At 65.0% G+C, this 16,617-nt stretch overlaps 1 protein-coding gene and 1 long non-coding RNA gene across 4 annotated transcripts in view; one reads left to right on the top strand and one right to left on the bottom strand.

Annotated features, from left to right (window-relative positions):
- Positions 1 to 13,749, top strand: part of OLFML2B (olfactomedin like 2B) — a 35,233-nt gene extending 21,484 nt beyond the window's left edge. The window contains exons 5-8 of one of the 2 annotated variants that reach the window (XM_077886898.1): positions 1,491 to 1,716; positions 2,722 to 3,231; positions 11,923 to 12,099; positions 12,708 to 13,749. In XM_077886898.1, the coding sequence (XP_077743024.1) occupies positions 1,491 to 1,716; positions 2,722 to 3,231; positions 11,923 to 12,099; positions 12,708 to 13,309 (1,515 nt within the window). In that variant the 3' untranslated portion in view covers positions 13,310 to 13,749. Of the gene's footprint in view, positions 1 to 1,490; positions 1,717 to 2,718; positions 3,232 to 11,922; positions 12,100 to 12,707 lie in introns of both variants that reach the window. The other variant, XM_077886897.1, reaches the window with a different exon arrangement.
- On the bottom strand, positions 5,501 to 11,387 carry LOC144307276 (uncharacterized). 2 transcript variants are annotated; one of them, XR_013374183.1, is made up of 3 exons: positions 8,583 to 8,951; positions 8,091 to 8,148; positions 5,501 to 7,958 (listed from the first exon to the last, which is right to left on the bottom strand). It is a non-coding gene; the product is annotated as an uncharacterized LOC144307276 (long non-coding RNA). The 2 variants fall into 2 exon arrangements; XR_013374182.1 differs by lacking the exon at positions 8,583 to 8,951 and adding an exon at positions 11,039 to 11,387 and having other exon boundaries at positions 5,502 to 7,958.
- Positions 13,750 to 16,617: the final 2,868 nt, after the last annotated feature.

The following is a 16,617-nucleotide window of genomic DNA, read 5'->3' as shown; positions in this document are numbered from 1 at the left end:
TCCTTGGGGCCTGTCCTGATTCGAGTTCAGTGTACCAGGGGCGCCTGGCTGGCTCAGTCAGTAGAACATGCGGCTCTTGATTCCGTGAGTTCCAGCCCATGTTGGAGTGGAGATCGCCTAAAAAAAAAATCCAACGCAACGAATATTGAGGAGCGCCCACTCAGTCACAGATGAGCAAGTGGTGGTTGCTGTTCCTTCTGTGCCTTAGAGTCTACAGAGACAGCATCCTTAAGTAACGCCCGCAGCAGGCCGGCGGGAAGGCGCCGTAACGGGGCTGTGGACTGGCGTCCGTTGGAGGGTGTTCAGTCCTGAGGAGAAGCCGCACACGCAGTGCTTCACGTAGAGGGGCTGCTGCTGTCTCACGGAGAAGAGCTCGGGAGGCAGGCCGACCTCGGCTGGTGCGCTCAGCTGCACGACGCCGTCAGGGATGCCCGTCCCCAGAATCCCCTCGTGGTCACAAGGTGGCTGCTCAGCGCCAGCCACCCTGTCCACATCTCAGGCCACACAAATTGGGAAGAGCACGGTAGATGCCTTCCAGCTGACTCAGCCTCCCTTTTAAGGAATTTTTCCAAAAGCTCTTTCCACCAACTTCTACTTATACCCCACTGGCCGGAACGCTGTCCCGTGGCTACGCCCACAAAACCCATTTCCCATCAGAAAGGAACAGGAGACGGGATTTGCGTAGTCAGTCAGACGTCTCTGCCACAATGTGCAAAAGTGGGGCTTGGGAAAGAGACGCTAATTATGGGTGAGAAGCTCAGGGAGTATTTTCTCGAGGGCCCGAGATGTTAGCCAGGCCTTGAGGAATGGGTAGATTAGGGTAAGTAGCTCTGGGGTGGGGGGGGAAGGGCCGGCCTTCCAGACGGAGAAGGCGGTCCGAGCAAAGGCCCCGCAGCTCAAGGAGCCAAGAGGTGGAGGAGTCGGCTGAGGGCGGAGCTGGAGAGCGGGCTGCTGGGCTGGGCCGAGGCCAGCGCCGACGAGGGGTGTAAGCGCCAGGCCGGACCTCGGACTTTATTCCGGATGCACCAGGGGGTGGGGCGAGGGTCGGGTCCGTTCCTTCTGACAGTGGAGGTGACAGCTTCACCCTGAGGTGCGCATCTCGGGCCTCGCATCCCAGCCCCGGCACCGTTGTCCACACGGGGGCCTCCCTGGAAACCCCTGGGCGCTAGGCCGCGCTCTCCGGGCAGTCCAGCGTGGACGCTAGAGACACCTGCCGGAGCCAGACCGCCTGGGTTCAAATCCTGCCTGTCCCCCGACCTGCTGTGGGGCCTTGGGCCACTTACATAACCCCTCCGCGCCTCCGATTCCTAACCTGTTCAGGGGAGTGGTAAAGCCTTCCTACCCCGGAGGGCTCAGGGGAGAGTGGGCCCGTTGGCGAACGTGCCGCACGCAGAGCAGCGTGTTGGCTGCGGCATGGCCTCCAGCTGCCTGCCGACCGGTGACCTGCCGACCGGTGACCTGACCTTCCCTGTGTCCCCTCTGACGAGCAGTATGAGGAGCGGTTCCTGCAGGAAGAAACCGTGTCCCAGCAGATCAACTCCATCGAGCTGGTGCAGACGCGGCCCCTGGCTCCGCCCGAGGTGGTGAGGCCGCAGCGGCCCCTGCAGAGGCAGGTGCACCTGCGCGGCCGGCCGGCCTCCAGGCCCACCGTCATCCGGGGCGTCACCTACTACAAGGCCAAGGACCCCGAGGAGGAGAATGACATCGAAGAGCAGCGTGAGTTGGGGTCGGCAGGGGGCGGGGGCGGCTGCGGGCCCAGTTCCTCATGGTGGTTTTCCCAGACGGAACGCCGTGGACTCCGTGTCATTTGTGGTGACCCCTCTGTGTGTCCTCGGAGAGCCTGGCTTCCTCACATTCCTTCTCTGCTCAGCACCCAGCTCAGCCCCAGTTTCACTCACCATGAGAACTGAAGTCCTCACAGGGCCCCCGAGCCCCACGTGTCCCGGCTCCCGTGTCCCCCCACATCGCCTGTTGCTCTCCCGCGCGCCTTGCTGCTCCCCGGCCTCCGCAGGCATGTTCTGGCCTCGGGGCCTTGGCCCTGCTGCTCGTCGGCCCGGAATGCTGCTTGGCCAGCTCCTCATCCGGGTCATGACCACTTTATCCCTGACTGCAGCCCCACCCAGGACACCCCACACCCTGCCCCGCGGTCCCCCAGACCCATCAGGCGCCCTCTCCCTGACGTTAGTGTCGGCGCCACACGAGGGCGAGGATGTTGGTTTTGTTCGCTGTTGTCCCGCGTGCTCCATAGTATGTGCTGGATGAATGGGTGGGGCCAACCTCTGGGTGCCCCTGAGCCTGGGTGGGGCTCGGACACAGCCCCTTATTCGTTCATTCATTCATTCATTCATGAGAGATACAGAGAGAGAGGCAGAGACCAAGGCAGAGGGAGAAGCAGGCTCTCTGTGGGGAACCCGTGCGGGACTCGATCCTGGGACCCCGGGGTCACGCCCTGAGCCGAAGGCAGACGCTCCACCGCTGAGCCCCCCGGGCGCCCCTCGGAGGCAGTCTGTTCCGAGACCCTCCAGGAGACGCAGTGCCCTCCCATCGCTGCCCCCCGCCCCCTCCTCTTCGGAAATCCCAGCCGGCTCCATCTCCGAACCAGGGCGTCGCGTTGAGGCGAGGAGCCCTGTCGTTAACCTGCCAGGACGCCGCCCGCTCTCCCTCATCCGACCGTGCTCCTTTCCCCGAATCACCGGTGACCTTGTGTTTCTTTCCCAGAAGACGAGTTTTTCAGTGGTGACAACGGAGTGGATTTGCTGATTGAAGATCAGCTTCTGAGGCACAACGACCTGCTGACCACAGCCACGCGGAGGCCGGCGGCCACCCGCCAGGGCACCCCCGGGATGAGTGTCACCCAGACCTCGGCCCAGGCCACGCCTTCCGATCCCAGCACCCCCGGCCCCACTCTGTCTGCCTCAGTGGAACAGGTCTCAGCACCACCCCACACCTCCTCAGTGGTGCCGGGTCCCACGACAGAGGCGGGCCCGGAACCTTCCACTCAGGTACCAGCCACCACTGTGGCCCGCTCGGCCACCCAGCAGCCTTCGGCCTCGGCTTCCCTGCTTGGGGCCTCTGGGGGCGCCTTTACCGAGGCTCCACCCACGGCCCCGGTGCCTCCTACCACAGTCCGAACAGACTCACTGGAGAGAGACGTGGCCACGGGGCAAGGCACGGCCCCTGCCAGCCCCACCCTGAGCCCCGAAGAGGAGGATGACATCCGAAATGTCATAGGTGAGTTTCTCCGGCCTGGCCCCCGTGCCCTGCCCAGCTCAGGGAACAGGACAGAGGAGCCAGGTGGTCGGACTCGTCCAGAAGGAAAAGCAAGTGGAGTTCGGCCTTCGGCCAGTGATGGGTGTTGACAACATCTAGGGCGGTGGTGGGTGGTAGAGAGACAGAGGGAGGGAGAGAGAGCCCGTGCACACACGTATGAGTGGGGAGGAGGGGCAGAGGGAGAGTCTCCAGCAGACTCCCCGCTGAGCACGGAGCCCGACGCGGGGCTCGACCTCATGACCTGAGGTTTCCTGCAGTAGGTTTACCAGGCCATGGAATAACCAGGGATTCTTATTCGTGGAGTCGGAGCGGGGGCGCTGAAATCCCAGGATAAGAGAGAAGAGGGAGTGGGGGCGTTCCTGGGCCCCAGGCCCAAACCTCATGAGCGGCGGCCCCGCAGAGCACGGGAACGCCGAGGCGTCGTGTGATCCGTGCTGTAGCAGAGGACGCGCGGAGAGGCGGGGGGAGGAAGACGGAGCACCAGCGGGGCCTGGATGCCGAGAGGGCCGGGGCGGCTTTTCTAAGGAGGTGTCGTGTGAGCTGGGTTTTGAAGGACGAACAGGAGTTTTCTAAACAGAGAAGGGAGGTCTTCTCTTAGGTCTAAAGGAGCAACGCATGTTCCAGAAGCACGGGGAGTGCAGCCCCGTTCTGTGCCCTGTGCTGGGAGCTCCAGAGCCACACGACGGCCCTGAGAACGGTGGGACATGCGTTGGGGAAGGACAACTGGAGAAGGAAAGGGGAGCTGGCTGCAGGCGCCTGTCCCAGGGGGAACTAAAGCAGACATTCGTGCAGTCACCCCCCAGAGCGACCGAACAGTAATGACGCTGCCGAGTAACAGTCAAGATGCTTGTCGAAAACTGTCGGTGCTTTGACAGAAGACAAGGTTTGCCGCGGGGCCAGCTCTTCCTTCTTCCCATTTCCCGCTCCCTCGGCGGCCGTGTCCCCTCAGAACAAGGCGTAGCCGCTGCCAGCGCGGGTGCCGCAGGGGCACCTGCCGGGAGCGAGCACCTGGGTGACAGGCCGCTCTCGGCCCAGCCCCGGCCCTTCCACGGGTCTCCAGTGAAATCTTTGCCAGGGGCGGTGTCCTCCGCGAAGCCCTGTGGCTTCTTGCAGTAGGTGTATGAGGCCGTGACGCAGCCGGGGAGCCTTCACGGGCCCAAATCCCGGAGTAATGGCTGAGGGGAAGCAGGCAGGTGTCCGTGTAGACAGAGCCCGGGGCGGAACCTGCTGGCCCTCGAGAAGCGGGCCGTGCTTGGGCCACAGACGTCGGGGTGCAAGCAGGAGACAGTGTGGTTTTCGTTTTCTTTCCCTTCCACGGTGGGGCCGAGCCGACCCCGGCCTGGGAGGCAGCTCCCCCGCGTGGACCGTCAGCTCCGAAGCTGTCGGTCCTGCTCGATTTCTGCAGAATGCCCCGGGCCCGGGCTTCCCACGTCCACACTGGCACATGGGGCCCCAGGCCCTGAGCGCCCCCGTACCTCCCCTCCGCCAGGGGCGTGACCCCAGTGCCCCGCCGCTTCTCCCTGAGTGGGAGGGACGGTCCTCCACACACGTAGACGTGCCCCCCGGGTGGTCCGGGTACTGAGGCGAAGGCAGGCTGCGGGTGGGCGTGCAGGTGGGCGCGCAGCCCCGTTTATCAGCCTGGGAGCCTCCTCCCCGGTGGCTTCCCAGCCAGGCCTGGGGGTCTCGGCTGCGCCTGCCGCCTCCCCCCGGAGCCCGCCCGGGACGCTGGGCCCCGGCACAGAGACCCCGCGCCCTGCAGCCGTTTACGTGGTGGGGCCGGAGGCGGGAACACCTTCCCTCTCGGCACGTAGAGGGTGTGAGGTTCTGCTTCGGGACGGGCCTGTAGGGTTGTTCAGATGAAAGTCTTGCCTCTGGAGTCCCCAACGGTGAAAACACGGGGATGCGAGTGTGGATGCGGGGTTTTCCTCAAACACCCAGGGGTGAAAAGACAGGGTGGCTCAGAGAGGGGGACCCGGCAACGTGGATTCTGGGCTGGCTTGTTTTGGGGAATCATTTTTTTTCTTTTAAGATTTATTTATCTTGGAGAGACAAAGAGAAAAAGCACAGGAGCAGGAGGGGAGAGGGACAGGGAGAGAGAACCTCAAGCAGACTCTGAGCCACAGAGCCCCGCGCAGGCCTCGATCTCACAACCCTGAGGTCACAACCTGAGCTGAAACCACAGTCGGATGCTCAACTGACCGCCGCCCCAGCGCCCTTCGCTGCGTTGCTTATCACCGTCGGGACGCCTGGGTGGCTCCGTGGTTGAGCACCTGCCTTTGGCTCAGGGGGTGATCCTGGGGTCCCGGGATCAAGTCCCGCCTCGGGCTCCCTGCAGGGAGCCTGCTTCTCCCTCTGCCTGTGTCTCTGCCTCTCTGTGTCTCTCATGGATAAGTGAATAAAATCTTAAAAAAAAAAAAATTGCTTATCACTGTCCAGTGCGTCCCTGGGATTTCCTTTCCAGAACCTTCTCTGCAGACCCCTGATTATCTGTGCTTGGAGAGTATGACCAGGTTGTGTTGTGCGTCCTGGTTGCAGGTAAATGAAAACCATTTGGCTGAAACCGACACAGGCCACGGTTTGCTGCCTGTGGGGTTCGTTTGCTGTTTAAGGAGTCCCGGCAGTTTTGATTTTGAGCTATTTGAGATGTGGTTTTAAATCAGGCTGCTTTTAAGAGGAACATCTATCCTGTGCTTTCCAAATCTGATTTTGTGATGTCCTAAAATGCCTGACCATGATCCTCAGGGGAATTGTAAACCCTTCAGAAAAACTCCAAAAACAAGTAAATTAGAATGAACTTTTAGTTATGAAAACAGGCAATTGGCTGAAGTGTAGTCAGTGTAGGACCAGGAAAGGAAAAATGCTGTCAGTGATGGCAGCCGGCTCTGCAACTGAGGGGTCGGCCGTCATACCGGGGTGTGGGGGGGGTCAGCCGCCATCCCAGGGCCTGGGGGGAGTCAGCTGCCATCCCAGGGCCTGGGGGGGCTGCTCAGGCTCCTGCAGGGGAAGGAAGGCTGTGCCACATGGGCCAGCTCACCCAGACTTTAGCAGCTGCAGCTCGGACACGGGGCTGGTTTGGGGCTGGGCAGGAGGGGGAGGAGCAGAGGGGGAACTGTCAGGGTGACACAGTGGCAGCGAGAGCCTGTCTCCTGTTGAATCCGGGAAACCTGATCTGTGAAGACGGGTCTCCCCCACAAGCCTGAGGCCCTAGCAGCCCCTGAGGTTTGCCTCCAGCTGGGGGGCAGCCTGCCATGCGTCAGGGGTGCTGGCCTGGGCTGCCCGGGAGAGGTGGTGCAGGGGTGGCCAGAGCCTCGCAGCGTCTGCCCAGACACGGACGAGACGGGTCACCCCCCTCCCCGGGCACCCTGCTCCACTTGCTTCGTCTCCCATCGCTAACCAGCCCCCCGAGGCCACAGGGAACTTGGGTCAGAAGCAGGGCCTCTGGCCCTGGAAACAATGTGAAGGGGGGACGCTTCGTAGATGGACCAGGAGGGAGGAAGGTCTCCCCGCGCCAGGCCAAGTGTCACCCGCACCTGTCTCTGCGCCATGAACATGAGATGTGCTCGCTCCCCACGAGCTGACCGCCGAGGCCGGGGGGACCCTGGCCAGCATCGGGTTCTGGCGGTGGACCCCCGTCTCCATGCGTGGGGTGCCCCAGGGAGAGAGCACCCCCGCCCGCAGGGCGCCACAGGGTGGGGGGGAGGCCCGTGCAGGCCCGACTAGGCCACAGGCTGGGGCCCTGGGACAGGGAGCCACGGGCCTGGTGGTGCCCGAAGCGCAGCCTCAACTCTGAACGCGGCTCCGACGCTTTGAAGCAGCGAAGACCCTCAGTCAGAGTGAAAGGCCGGTGCCGGGCAGGACGGGCAGGACGGCGTCAGGCGGTGTTGGCACCTCGGAGGCGGGGGGTGGGGGCGCGAGCCTGCTCGGACGTCATTCCCACTGCGGTGAAGGGCTGCCCGGGCGCTCTGGGTCCCAGGGACTCTTCTGGAAAGACATGCTGGCCCGGCTGTCTTGAGGGATGAGGCACAGCTGGCCAGGCGGAGGGAGGCCGTGGAGGGAGGGAGGCCGCGCCACGGTGAGAAGGAGCAGCCCGGCCCTGGAGCCCCGGGAGCGTGGGAGCGTGGGGGCACCGCCCTCAAGGTGGCGAATGGAAGGCTTTTCCCTCCCTTTCTTCTGGGCCCCCCCCCCCCCGTGCGTCTGGTCAGGCCGTTTTGTCTCTGCTCTTTCATGCCATTCTAACTGCAGGAATATCAAGCATTTACGTTACTAGCATGAGGTTTCCCGTTCATCTTTATACCGAGAACGTCTGTTGTAAATGCAAACATAAGGTCAGTTGAGTCCAGGGTGGCAGTCACCAGAGTGACAGCCCCCGGGCCCCCGTCCCGGCTCCTTCGACGGCCACAGCGGAGCGCTGCAGAAAGCCAGCTGCTGCTTCCCTCCCGACCTGTGCTGCCTCGGCAGCGCCCGCACCCCCCGCCCAGGACGGAAGGCGGTGCGTGACCCCCTCTCCCCTCTTCTGCGTCCCGCGTGGCCCAAGTTGTTGGCCAAAACAGGGAAGTGACCCAAGGAGGAGGTAGTAGAGGGCTGCGTACCCGGATTTTCGCGTTTCTTGAGGCTCCGCTGTGGTCTGCGTTCAAGGCAAGCTCTGGCTTGGGGGACGTGAGGCCTCCGGGGCTGTGGGCCTCACTCAGCTGCAGAGGTGGCCCGCCTGAGTCTGGCTGGACCCTCCCCCCGCTCCCCCCCTCCCCCCCTCCCCGTGGGTCCGCCCGGAATTCCGTGTTCAGCAGGCCTTGCAAATCCGTGAGCAAGCACGGCAGACACACCTACGGGGTGTGCCCCTGTGCACACGCACACGCTTCGCCGTCCTCCTGGACTTGGCTCCTAGAGCACAAGGGCGCAGGTAAGGTGACGGAGAAGGTCAGGATGGTGACGGCAGGGTGTTGCATCCAGGGCCCCCTTCTGAGCGAGGGCTCTGTGAGGTGGCCCGAGGACACCCTGGGGAGACACGCAGGCAGGGGCGAGGGACGTCAGGCTGGCAACCGAGGGCCGAGTTCATCCCAGGCTGGCCTTACAGCCTGAGTTTGGGTGCCTTCAGGTCCGCTGCTCCCCCACCGCCACGGCCTCTGTTGTTGCGTGGACGATGCCCAGGGCTCCTGCCCCACCCACTGAGTCCCCACTCGTGCCCTGGGGCCATCAGAGTTTGGGGACTCTGAATGCGGGGTGGCAGGAGGAGCGGCAGCCGGGCAGACGCACGCAGTGAGGCTAGAACCGGGCCACAGAGGCCGGGAAGGGCAGGGGGAGGTGGGAGACACGACCTGCCCGAGGCGCCCCAGGGTGGCTTCTGGCTGCGTGTGGCGCCGTCTCTGGGGGGCTGGGGGAGGGGGGGCTCAAGTGCAGCAGGCCGTCGGCGGAAGCAGAGAGGTTCCAGTTTAGTCCCGTGAAGCCTCAGGAACCAGGAGGCGCACAGGGAAGACAGGGCCAGTGGGCAGCTGGGTGGGCCCAGGCCGCGGGTCTCCTAGGGCGGGGGTGCAGGAGCCCCAAGACGGAAGGAAGGCGGGCAGAGGGAGCAGCCGGGGCAGGAGACAGCAAGTGAAAGCAGGAGGGAGGGGAGCTGGTCCTGCGGCGGGCGTGGGATGGGGCAGGCATGGGGGGCATGATGGGGGGGGACGGGGCGGCCGTGGGGGCATGACGGGGTGGAGGGGAAACGGGGCAGGCGTGGGTATGATGATGGGGCGGCCAAGGTGGGAGTGATGGGGTGCAGGGGAGTGATGGGGTGCGGGGGGGTGACGGGATGGGGGGGCAGCGTGACGGGCCCCGGGGCCCCCGCGGCGAGGCCTGCGCGTGTGCCACCACCGGGCCAGGACAGCGGGGGAGCCTGGGGAGCAGGTTTGCTTTGCAAGGTGGCAGAGCGCAGGTGGGCTCGGGCTCACGTGCCGAGGGGAGGAGCCCCTTCCTCCGGGACCCCGGGACCCCGGTGATGAAAGGTGCTGATGCCCAGGGCGCAGCGCACGGTCCCGGGCACAGAGCATGGGGGCCGCGTCCCCGCGCGTCCTCCCCGTGGCCCCTGTGAGCCCCCCTTCCCTCCCCCCACAGACGGTCCCCCCCACCCTGTCCTCTCTCCGCGCTGACAGGTGCCGCGCCAGGCAGGTGCCTCTGGCGGCGGCTCGGGCCTCACGCTTTACCCACGCGGGCCGGGTTCCAGGCTCCGCAAGCTCCCAGGCTGCCCCCCACCCCCTGCTGCAGGTGGCCAGGCTGCCACAGGGGTGCCCCGAGGTCCGGGCTGGCCGCTGGGCCTCCCCTCCAGCTGGAGATCCCAGGATGCCACGCTGCGAGCGGACTCGGCCGTCCCCGTGTCCCACGTCTCCGGTACCAAACGACCGCAAACCTAGAGGCTCAAACAGCACGCGGGTTCCCTGGGGCCCGAAGGCGGGAAGTTGGGAACGAGTCTCAAAGGGGCTAAAATCGAGGCGTCAGAGGGTGGGTTCTTCCCCGAGGGCCCAGGGACAGATGTCGTCTTGCCTTTCCTGGCTGTGGGTGCTCCTCGCGTTCCTTGGCTCAAGGCCACATCCCCCACCCCCCGTTACACCTGCCTCTGCCTCCCTCAGGACACTTTTCCTACAGAAGCTAAAGTTCTGACATTTCCGAGGCCACAGGGACTCTGGAGCTGGTAGCGGGGTCACGACCGAGGCCAGGCCACTGGTTCCAAACCCGGACAGGCTCTGTGGCCCCCCGCCAGGACCCCACTGCCAGGAGCCTCAGAGCTGAGACGGGACCCCGTAGGGAATTCGGGGGCTGCCCAGGGCACCCCAGTACTTCCACACTCGGATGAGTCCTGGCTTCCGGGAGCTCAGCTGCACCGTGTGGTCTGCGGAGCCACGGCAGCCCTTCCACAGAAAGTCCTCGCCTCCCATCTGTGGGGCTCCGGGGCCTGGGCGAGGGGCCTCGCTGCGCTTTGCCAGGGGACGGGGGTGCATCGAAATGCTCGTCCCCGGGGATGGCACCCCGGGGTGACGACGGTGCAGAGGCAGCACGGCCTCTCTGCCCCTCTGTGCCCAGGAATGAGATCTTCAGAGCCTGTGGCCCGGGCCCCGCTGGAGCCTTGGCTTCTGTCGTCTTGACGAACTGAGCTCGGGGTGGGGGAACGAGGCGTTGGCTGGTGGCTTGTTTGTCCTGCGGAGCCTGACCCCTCCCCACTCTGTGCGGGCCTGCGTGGCCAGCCGTGTGCCCCCGTGGCCTAGGCCCGCGCCCCGGCCTGCCCAGTCCTGCCAGCTGGACGGGACCACCAGACCACGGCGGGGGTGGGGGCTGGGGGGGGTGGGCAGCCGGCTGGACGGCAGAGGCTGGGACAGTTGGGAAGTTGAGAGAACCCCGAATCTGAACTGTAGGCCTTTGTGTTTTGTCCCAGGTGAACGTCAGGGACCCGGTGTTCTTACCACTGTCGCCCACCTGGGTGCCAGTGTTGAGGTTCTGCTGGGAGGGCAGGACGCACCTTCCCGCCTCTGTAACCCGCCCGCGCGGGGGCAGAAGGCCCGGGGCCTCGGTGGTCCCGGCCTCTCGGTGTCTGAGGACCGCGCTCGACAGGGACACCGCATAGGAAGCCTGATAGGCCTTGCAGGCGGCCGGAGCTCGGCAGGACTCTGGTGGCCATGCAGGGCGCCTCCTGGGCCCTGGGTCGCCCCAGAGAGCCCCTCGGGACTAACTCACGGAGCTCCTGTCCCAGGAAGGCAGACGCGGCTCGGAGGGGCTCCTGCAGCCGGAGCAAGCTGCCTACCTGGAGGAAGGGCCCCAGAAGGGGAGGGACCCTGGCGTCTCGCCCACGGTGCGACGGGGGCCACGGGTTGAGCAGGTGGGCCCCAGGGGCACGAACTTCCACTGCGCAGCCACGACTGGCGCCCGAATACCCTGGGCCGGACGCCTGCAGCGGGCGGAGCTCCGTGCCCTGGGTCGCACAGGCCGAGGCCTCGCGCCGGCTTCCCCGGCTGCCGCGTGTTCAGCCTCGGGCCCCGGCCCCCCAGACGCCCGCCTGCTGCCTCCAGGCCCGGCTTCCGCGGAGGGGGCGTGGCCAAGGGGAGGGGACGCCGTGGGGCGTGGCCAAGGGAGGGGCCGTCGTGGGGGCGTGGCCAAGGGAGGGGACGCCTTGGGGCGTGGCCAAGGGGAGGGGACGCCGTGGGGCGTGGCCAAGGGGAGGGGACGCCGTGGGGCGTGGTCAAGGGAGGGGCCGCCCGTGGGGCGTGGTCAAGGGAGGGGCCGTCGTGGGGCGTGGCCAAGGGAGGGGCCGTCGTGGGGCGTGGTCAAGGGGGGACGTCGTGGGGCGTGGCCAAGGGAGGGGACCTCGTGGGGGCGTGGCCAAGGGGAGGGGGCGGCACGAGGGCCCTGGGGGAGGACCTCGCGGGAGCCCTGGGGGCACAGGTGGAACCCGGGAAGGATGGTTTCGCAGAGGCTGGAGCTCGGACCCTTGAGGGGCGCCTGCAGGACTAGGAGGCCGAGGGCGGCAGGTGGCTGGGGGGCGGCCTGGAGGACTGGGGGGGCGACGAGACGATGCTGAGGTGTCCAGGCCCGGGTCAGACGCCCCCAGGCTCACAGCCTGGACGGGGGGCTCGGGTTTCAGGGGCTTGGGGTGTTCCTCATCCCGCCCCCGCCTCCCGTCCCGGTCAGGAAGGTGCAAGGACACGCTGTCCACGATCACGGGGCCGACCACCCAGAACACGTACGGGCGGAACGAGGGCGCCTGGATGAAGGACCCCCTGGCCAAGGACGAGCGGATCTACGTGACCAACTATTACTACGGCAACACCCTGGTGGAGTTCCGCAACCTGGAGAACTTCAAACAGGGTAGGCGCCCCCCACCCCCCCACTCCCGGGCCACCACCTGCTCTTTGGGAGGTGACAGCGTCCCTGGTGGTGAAAGGACCGTGCACCTGCCCTGTCCTCTCTGCGCTGGGCTCCTGGCCTCCGGCTCCCTGCAGGGTGGGGAGGGGAGGGGCCTGGGCCCCGGGGGGAGGGGGAGGAGGAGGGGAGTGGAGGGGGAGAGGAGGGGAGGGGCGGGGCCTGAGTGGGGGGAGGGGCAGAAGGAGAGGAGAGGAGGGGAGGGGGGCAGGGGGCAGGGGGGAGAGGAAGGGAGGAGGAGAGGAGCCTGGGTCGGGGGAGGGGGAGGGGAGGAGGAGAGGAAGGAAGGAGGAGAGGAGAGGAGGGGAGGGGCCTGGGTGGGGGGAAGGGGGAGGGGGAGAGGAGGGGAGGGGGAGAGGAGGGGAGGGGGAGAGGAGGGCAGGGGCCTGGGTCTAGGGGGAGGGGGGAGGAGGGGAGGGGTCTGGGGGGAGGGGGGAGGAGGAGAGGAGGGCAGGAGCCTGGGCCTGGGGGGAGGGGGAGGGGGAGGAGGAGGGGGAGGCCCGCGGGGCCGCCCCCCACCCCCGTGACCCCGACCCCGACCCCGTGCCCCCCAGGCCGCTGGAGCAACTCGTACAAGCTGCCGTACAGCTGGATCGGCACGGGCCACGTGGTGTACGCGGGCGCCTTCTACTACAGCCGCGCCTTCACGCGCAACATCATCAAGTACGACCTGAAGCAGCGCTTCGTGGCCGCCTGGGCCATGCTGCACGACGTGGCCTACGAGGAGGCCACCCCCTGGCGCTGGCAGGGCCACTCGGACGTGGACTTCGCCGTGGACGAGAACGGGCTGTGGCTCATCTACCCAGCCCTGGACGACGAGGGCTTCAGCCAGGAGGTCATCGTGCTGAGCAAGCTCAACGCGGCCGACCTGAGCACGCAGAAGGAGACCACGTGGCGCACGGGGCTGCGGCGGCACCTGTACGGCAACTGCTTCGTCATCTGCGGGGTGCTGTACGCCGTGGACAGCCACAACCAGCGCAACGCCAACATCTCGTACGCCTTCGACACGCACACCAACACGCAGATCGTGCCGCGCCTGCTGTTTGAGAACGAGTATTCCTACACCACGCAGATCGACTACAACCCCAAGGACCGCCTGCTCTACGCCTGGGACAACGGCCACCAGGTCACCTACCACGTCATCTTCGCCTACTGACGCCCCGGGCCTGCGGGCGGAGGCGCCGTGTGTGCGTGCGTGCGTGCTGAGGACGGGTGCGAGGGGGGGAAATATATATATATTATTTTGTATAATATTGCAATTGTAAAATGACAGTTTGGGTCTATTTTTTTTTAAAGTGGATTGTAGATCGATCCATACGCGTATGTGCTGGTCTCATCCTCCACGGTTTATATTTTTGTGCAAATGAACTTCTTTTGACCAGGAGCCACCTTCCTTCGACCCCTCCCGCTCCCAGATCCCAGCCGCTCTGCTCCGAGGGGTTCGTCCATCAGGGTCCCGCAGGCAACCGGGAGCGGAGGAGGCGAGAAAGAAGTGTCAAGGGGCGGGAACATTTTTATGTATTGGAGAAGTTTTAAAAACCCAGAAAAAATGCTTTCTGTTTGTTTTTTTTTTAATAAAGAAGAAATGTAAAACCATCCCCGGCTGTGTCAGCGCCGCTGTATCGCGCACGGGGCCCCGGGTCTGCGCCCACAGAGCTGTTTCCAGGCTGGGCCGCGTCGCCTGGGGAGGGGGTGCCCGGGGCGCCGGCATCCCCAGGCCCGAGCACCTGAGCACCTGCGCCCGCCGCCAGCGACCGAGCCCGGCCGCTCGGTCCCGCTCCTTTTGCGCACGAGGTGGGAGGCCGTTCATCTCAGTCCCTGCGAGGCCGGGTGTGGGGCCAGGAGGCTGGGGGCGCGGGGGGCGCAGTCGGGGGAGCATCTGCCTTGGGCTCAGGCCGGGCTCCGGGGCTCGGAGCCCCCGTTGGGCCCCCGCTCAGCAGGGAGCCTGCCTCCCCCTCTTCTCCCCCTGCTGCTGCTCTCCCTCCGCACAGGCGCGCTCTCTCCTCAATCTTCAAAAAACAAAACAGGAGGCTGCGGGCGACCCTGTCCCTGCCCTGACGCAGAAGCTCTCCGGTGTCCCTCCGTCCCCATCCTGGTCGTGAACGTCGGCCAGGCCTCCCCGCCCACCGACCGTCCAGGAGAGGGGCCTGGTCTGAAACCAGCACCCGAGGGCAGGGGTGCGGGGCGGGAAGGCCTGCTGGTCCCTGGACACAAAGGAGGGGGCGGAAATTGGGGAAAAGCCTCAGCAGGTGACTCCTGAGTCTGGGAGGAGGGCCGTCCTTCCCCAAGGACGAAGTGGGAAGACCACATCGTGTCACCACGCTGTCCCCTCTGGCCCTTCCCCCCCCCCCATTGCTACCTGGGGAGACCTGCACAGGCCTTGGGCGCCTCCCGCACGCTCACCGCACACATGCGCACACACGCACCTGCCTCCTGCGTGCATCCGCGTCCTGCTTACAGCCTCCCTGCATGGGGGCCTCCACCCCCACCCAGCTCTGCCTCTCCGCCTGCACCGTTTCACATAACAAATACCCAGATGACTCCATCTGTCCTGGGGCGTTGGGCCAAACTTCCCTGAGCCAGTGCCTGCAGGTTTTGGGGCAGCAGGAGGGCGGCGGGGAGAAAGGGGGTGTCCGGGTTCAGGATGGGGGCAGACGAGGCCCGTGTGCAGAGGCCCTGTTCGGCCAGAGGGGGGACAGGGTGCTCATCAGGCCCCGGGTTGGAAACCGGAGCAGAGACCCAGGCCCAATGTCAGGCTGCTCCAGGGGGGCGGGGAGCCACAGGGGTGCCGCTGGTGGCTACTTCCGTCCCCTGGAGACGTTCACGTAGCTCCCTCCGTCTGTGTAAAGTGACCTACTCACGGCTCACGGGCTCCTGAACCAGCACCTCTCCCAGTGCCCTGTCCTGCTGGGTGGCCCCGAGGCGGGGGCAGGTGTTTGCCCTCGAGCGCCTGTGCACCCCCGACCCCCCCAGCCCCGCCCCCAGGCTTCGGCACTTGGCTGGGCCCTTCGGACTCCAGGGCCTCCTGAACTCTCTGGCCCTCACGCTAACCTAGAGGCCCCCGAACCTGCAGGCTGGCCTGCCTGTGGTGGCCGCAGGGACCCCAGACTGCCATCCACAGGAGGGGGCAGCCTTCAGGGCCGGGCACCCGGACTAGCAATCGGGGCCAGTAGGAAGTGGTTAGGCTCTACCAGGGCCTGGCTGGTGTGCGAGATAGAGTCCCGAGAGGCCCGGCCTGCCAGGGTCCCCCCAGCCAGCACCTGGACCGCCAGGGCCCCCCCAGCCAGCACCCGGACCGCCAGGGCCCCCCTGGCCAGCACCCAGCCTGCCAGGGGGAGCACCCCCTTCTGACTCCCCACTGAGCTACTACCCTTGTGCACAAACTCCAGCCGTGCCTTGTTCTGGTTGTGTGATCTTGCACAGTCATGGACCTGCCTCATCCGGATGTTCGGGGCCTTCGTGAATTAACAAGTTAATCATAATTAACAAGGGCGAAGCCCAAGGTAAATCCTAGGCACTCGGTAGTTTTTATTGTGAAAACCTGCGATCATAAGAAAAACGGAAGAATGTAGACTAAATCCCCGTCGCCAAAATATAAACACCATCAATATTGAGTTATACTTGTTTCCTCGGCGTTTTACACAATTTGCTGGCATTTTTTCCCCTTTTTTTCTTTTTTTACATTAAAGACATGCTGACATTTAATCCAGTGAAGGAAGCATCTCTTAAAAGAAGGACCTACGTCTACGTAACTTCGACCTAAATGGACTAACAAGTCCTTCAAATCAGTGACACCCACCCTCAAGTTCCGCCGATTCCCTCAAAGATGTCTTGTCCCTTTGGGTCTTTAAGCCGTAAGCTTTCCTTTAATCCCCGTATTTGTCTGAACTAAGAAACCGGTGGGCACTGGGCGTGCGTCCCCCCTTCCCGCATGTCGCAGGTGTGCCCAGGAGCTGCTGGCTCTTCGCGAACATCATATGCAAGCAGCTCCCTGGGCTGCTGGCTTCCTTCAACTCTCCTTGTTTTTTGTTTTTTGTTTTTTTTTAAAGATTTTATTTATTCATGAGAGACACAAAGAGAGGCAGAGACACAGGCAGAGGGAGAAGCAGGCTCCCTCCGGGGAGCCCGACGTGGGACTCGAACCCGGGACCCCGGATCACGCCCTGGGCCGAAGGCAGGCGCCCAACTGCTGGGCCCCCAGGGATCCCTTCCTTCAACTGTCCTCTCCTTTGTTCCGCTCTGCCCCGTTTTTCCTTAACCTGAAGTCAGAGGCAAAGGTCTGATGGGATCCAGACTCCGTGGTTTTGGCCAAAACGCCGCGAGGTTGAGCTCGGTTTCTCCGTGTGGCCCGCTCGCCGTCGACCTTGTCCAGCAGGGGTGGCACCTCTGCAAGCCCCGTGGGCCAGTCCCCCCAGGCCGCGCTGGCGCCCCTCACCTGGCACCCCTGCACCTGGCGGGCCGCCT

The sequence above is a fragment of the Canis aureus genome, chromosome 38, assembly GCF_053574225.1.
Source record: "Canis aureus isolate CA01 chromosome 38, VMU_Caureus_v.1.0, whole genome shotgun sequence".
Lineage (NCBI taxonomy): Eukaryota > Metazoa > Chordata > Mammalia > Carnivora > Canidae > Canis > Canis aureus.
This window is presented reverse-complemented; position numbering and strand designations above follow the sequence as displayed.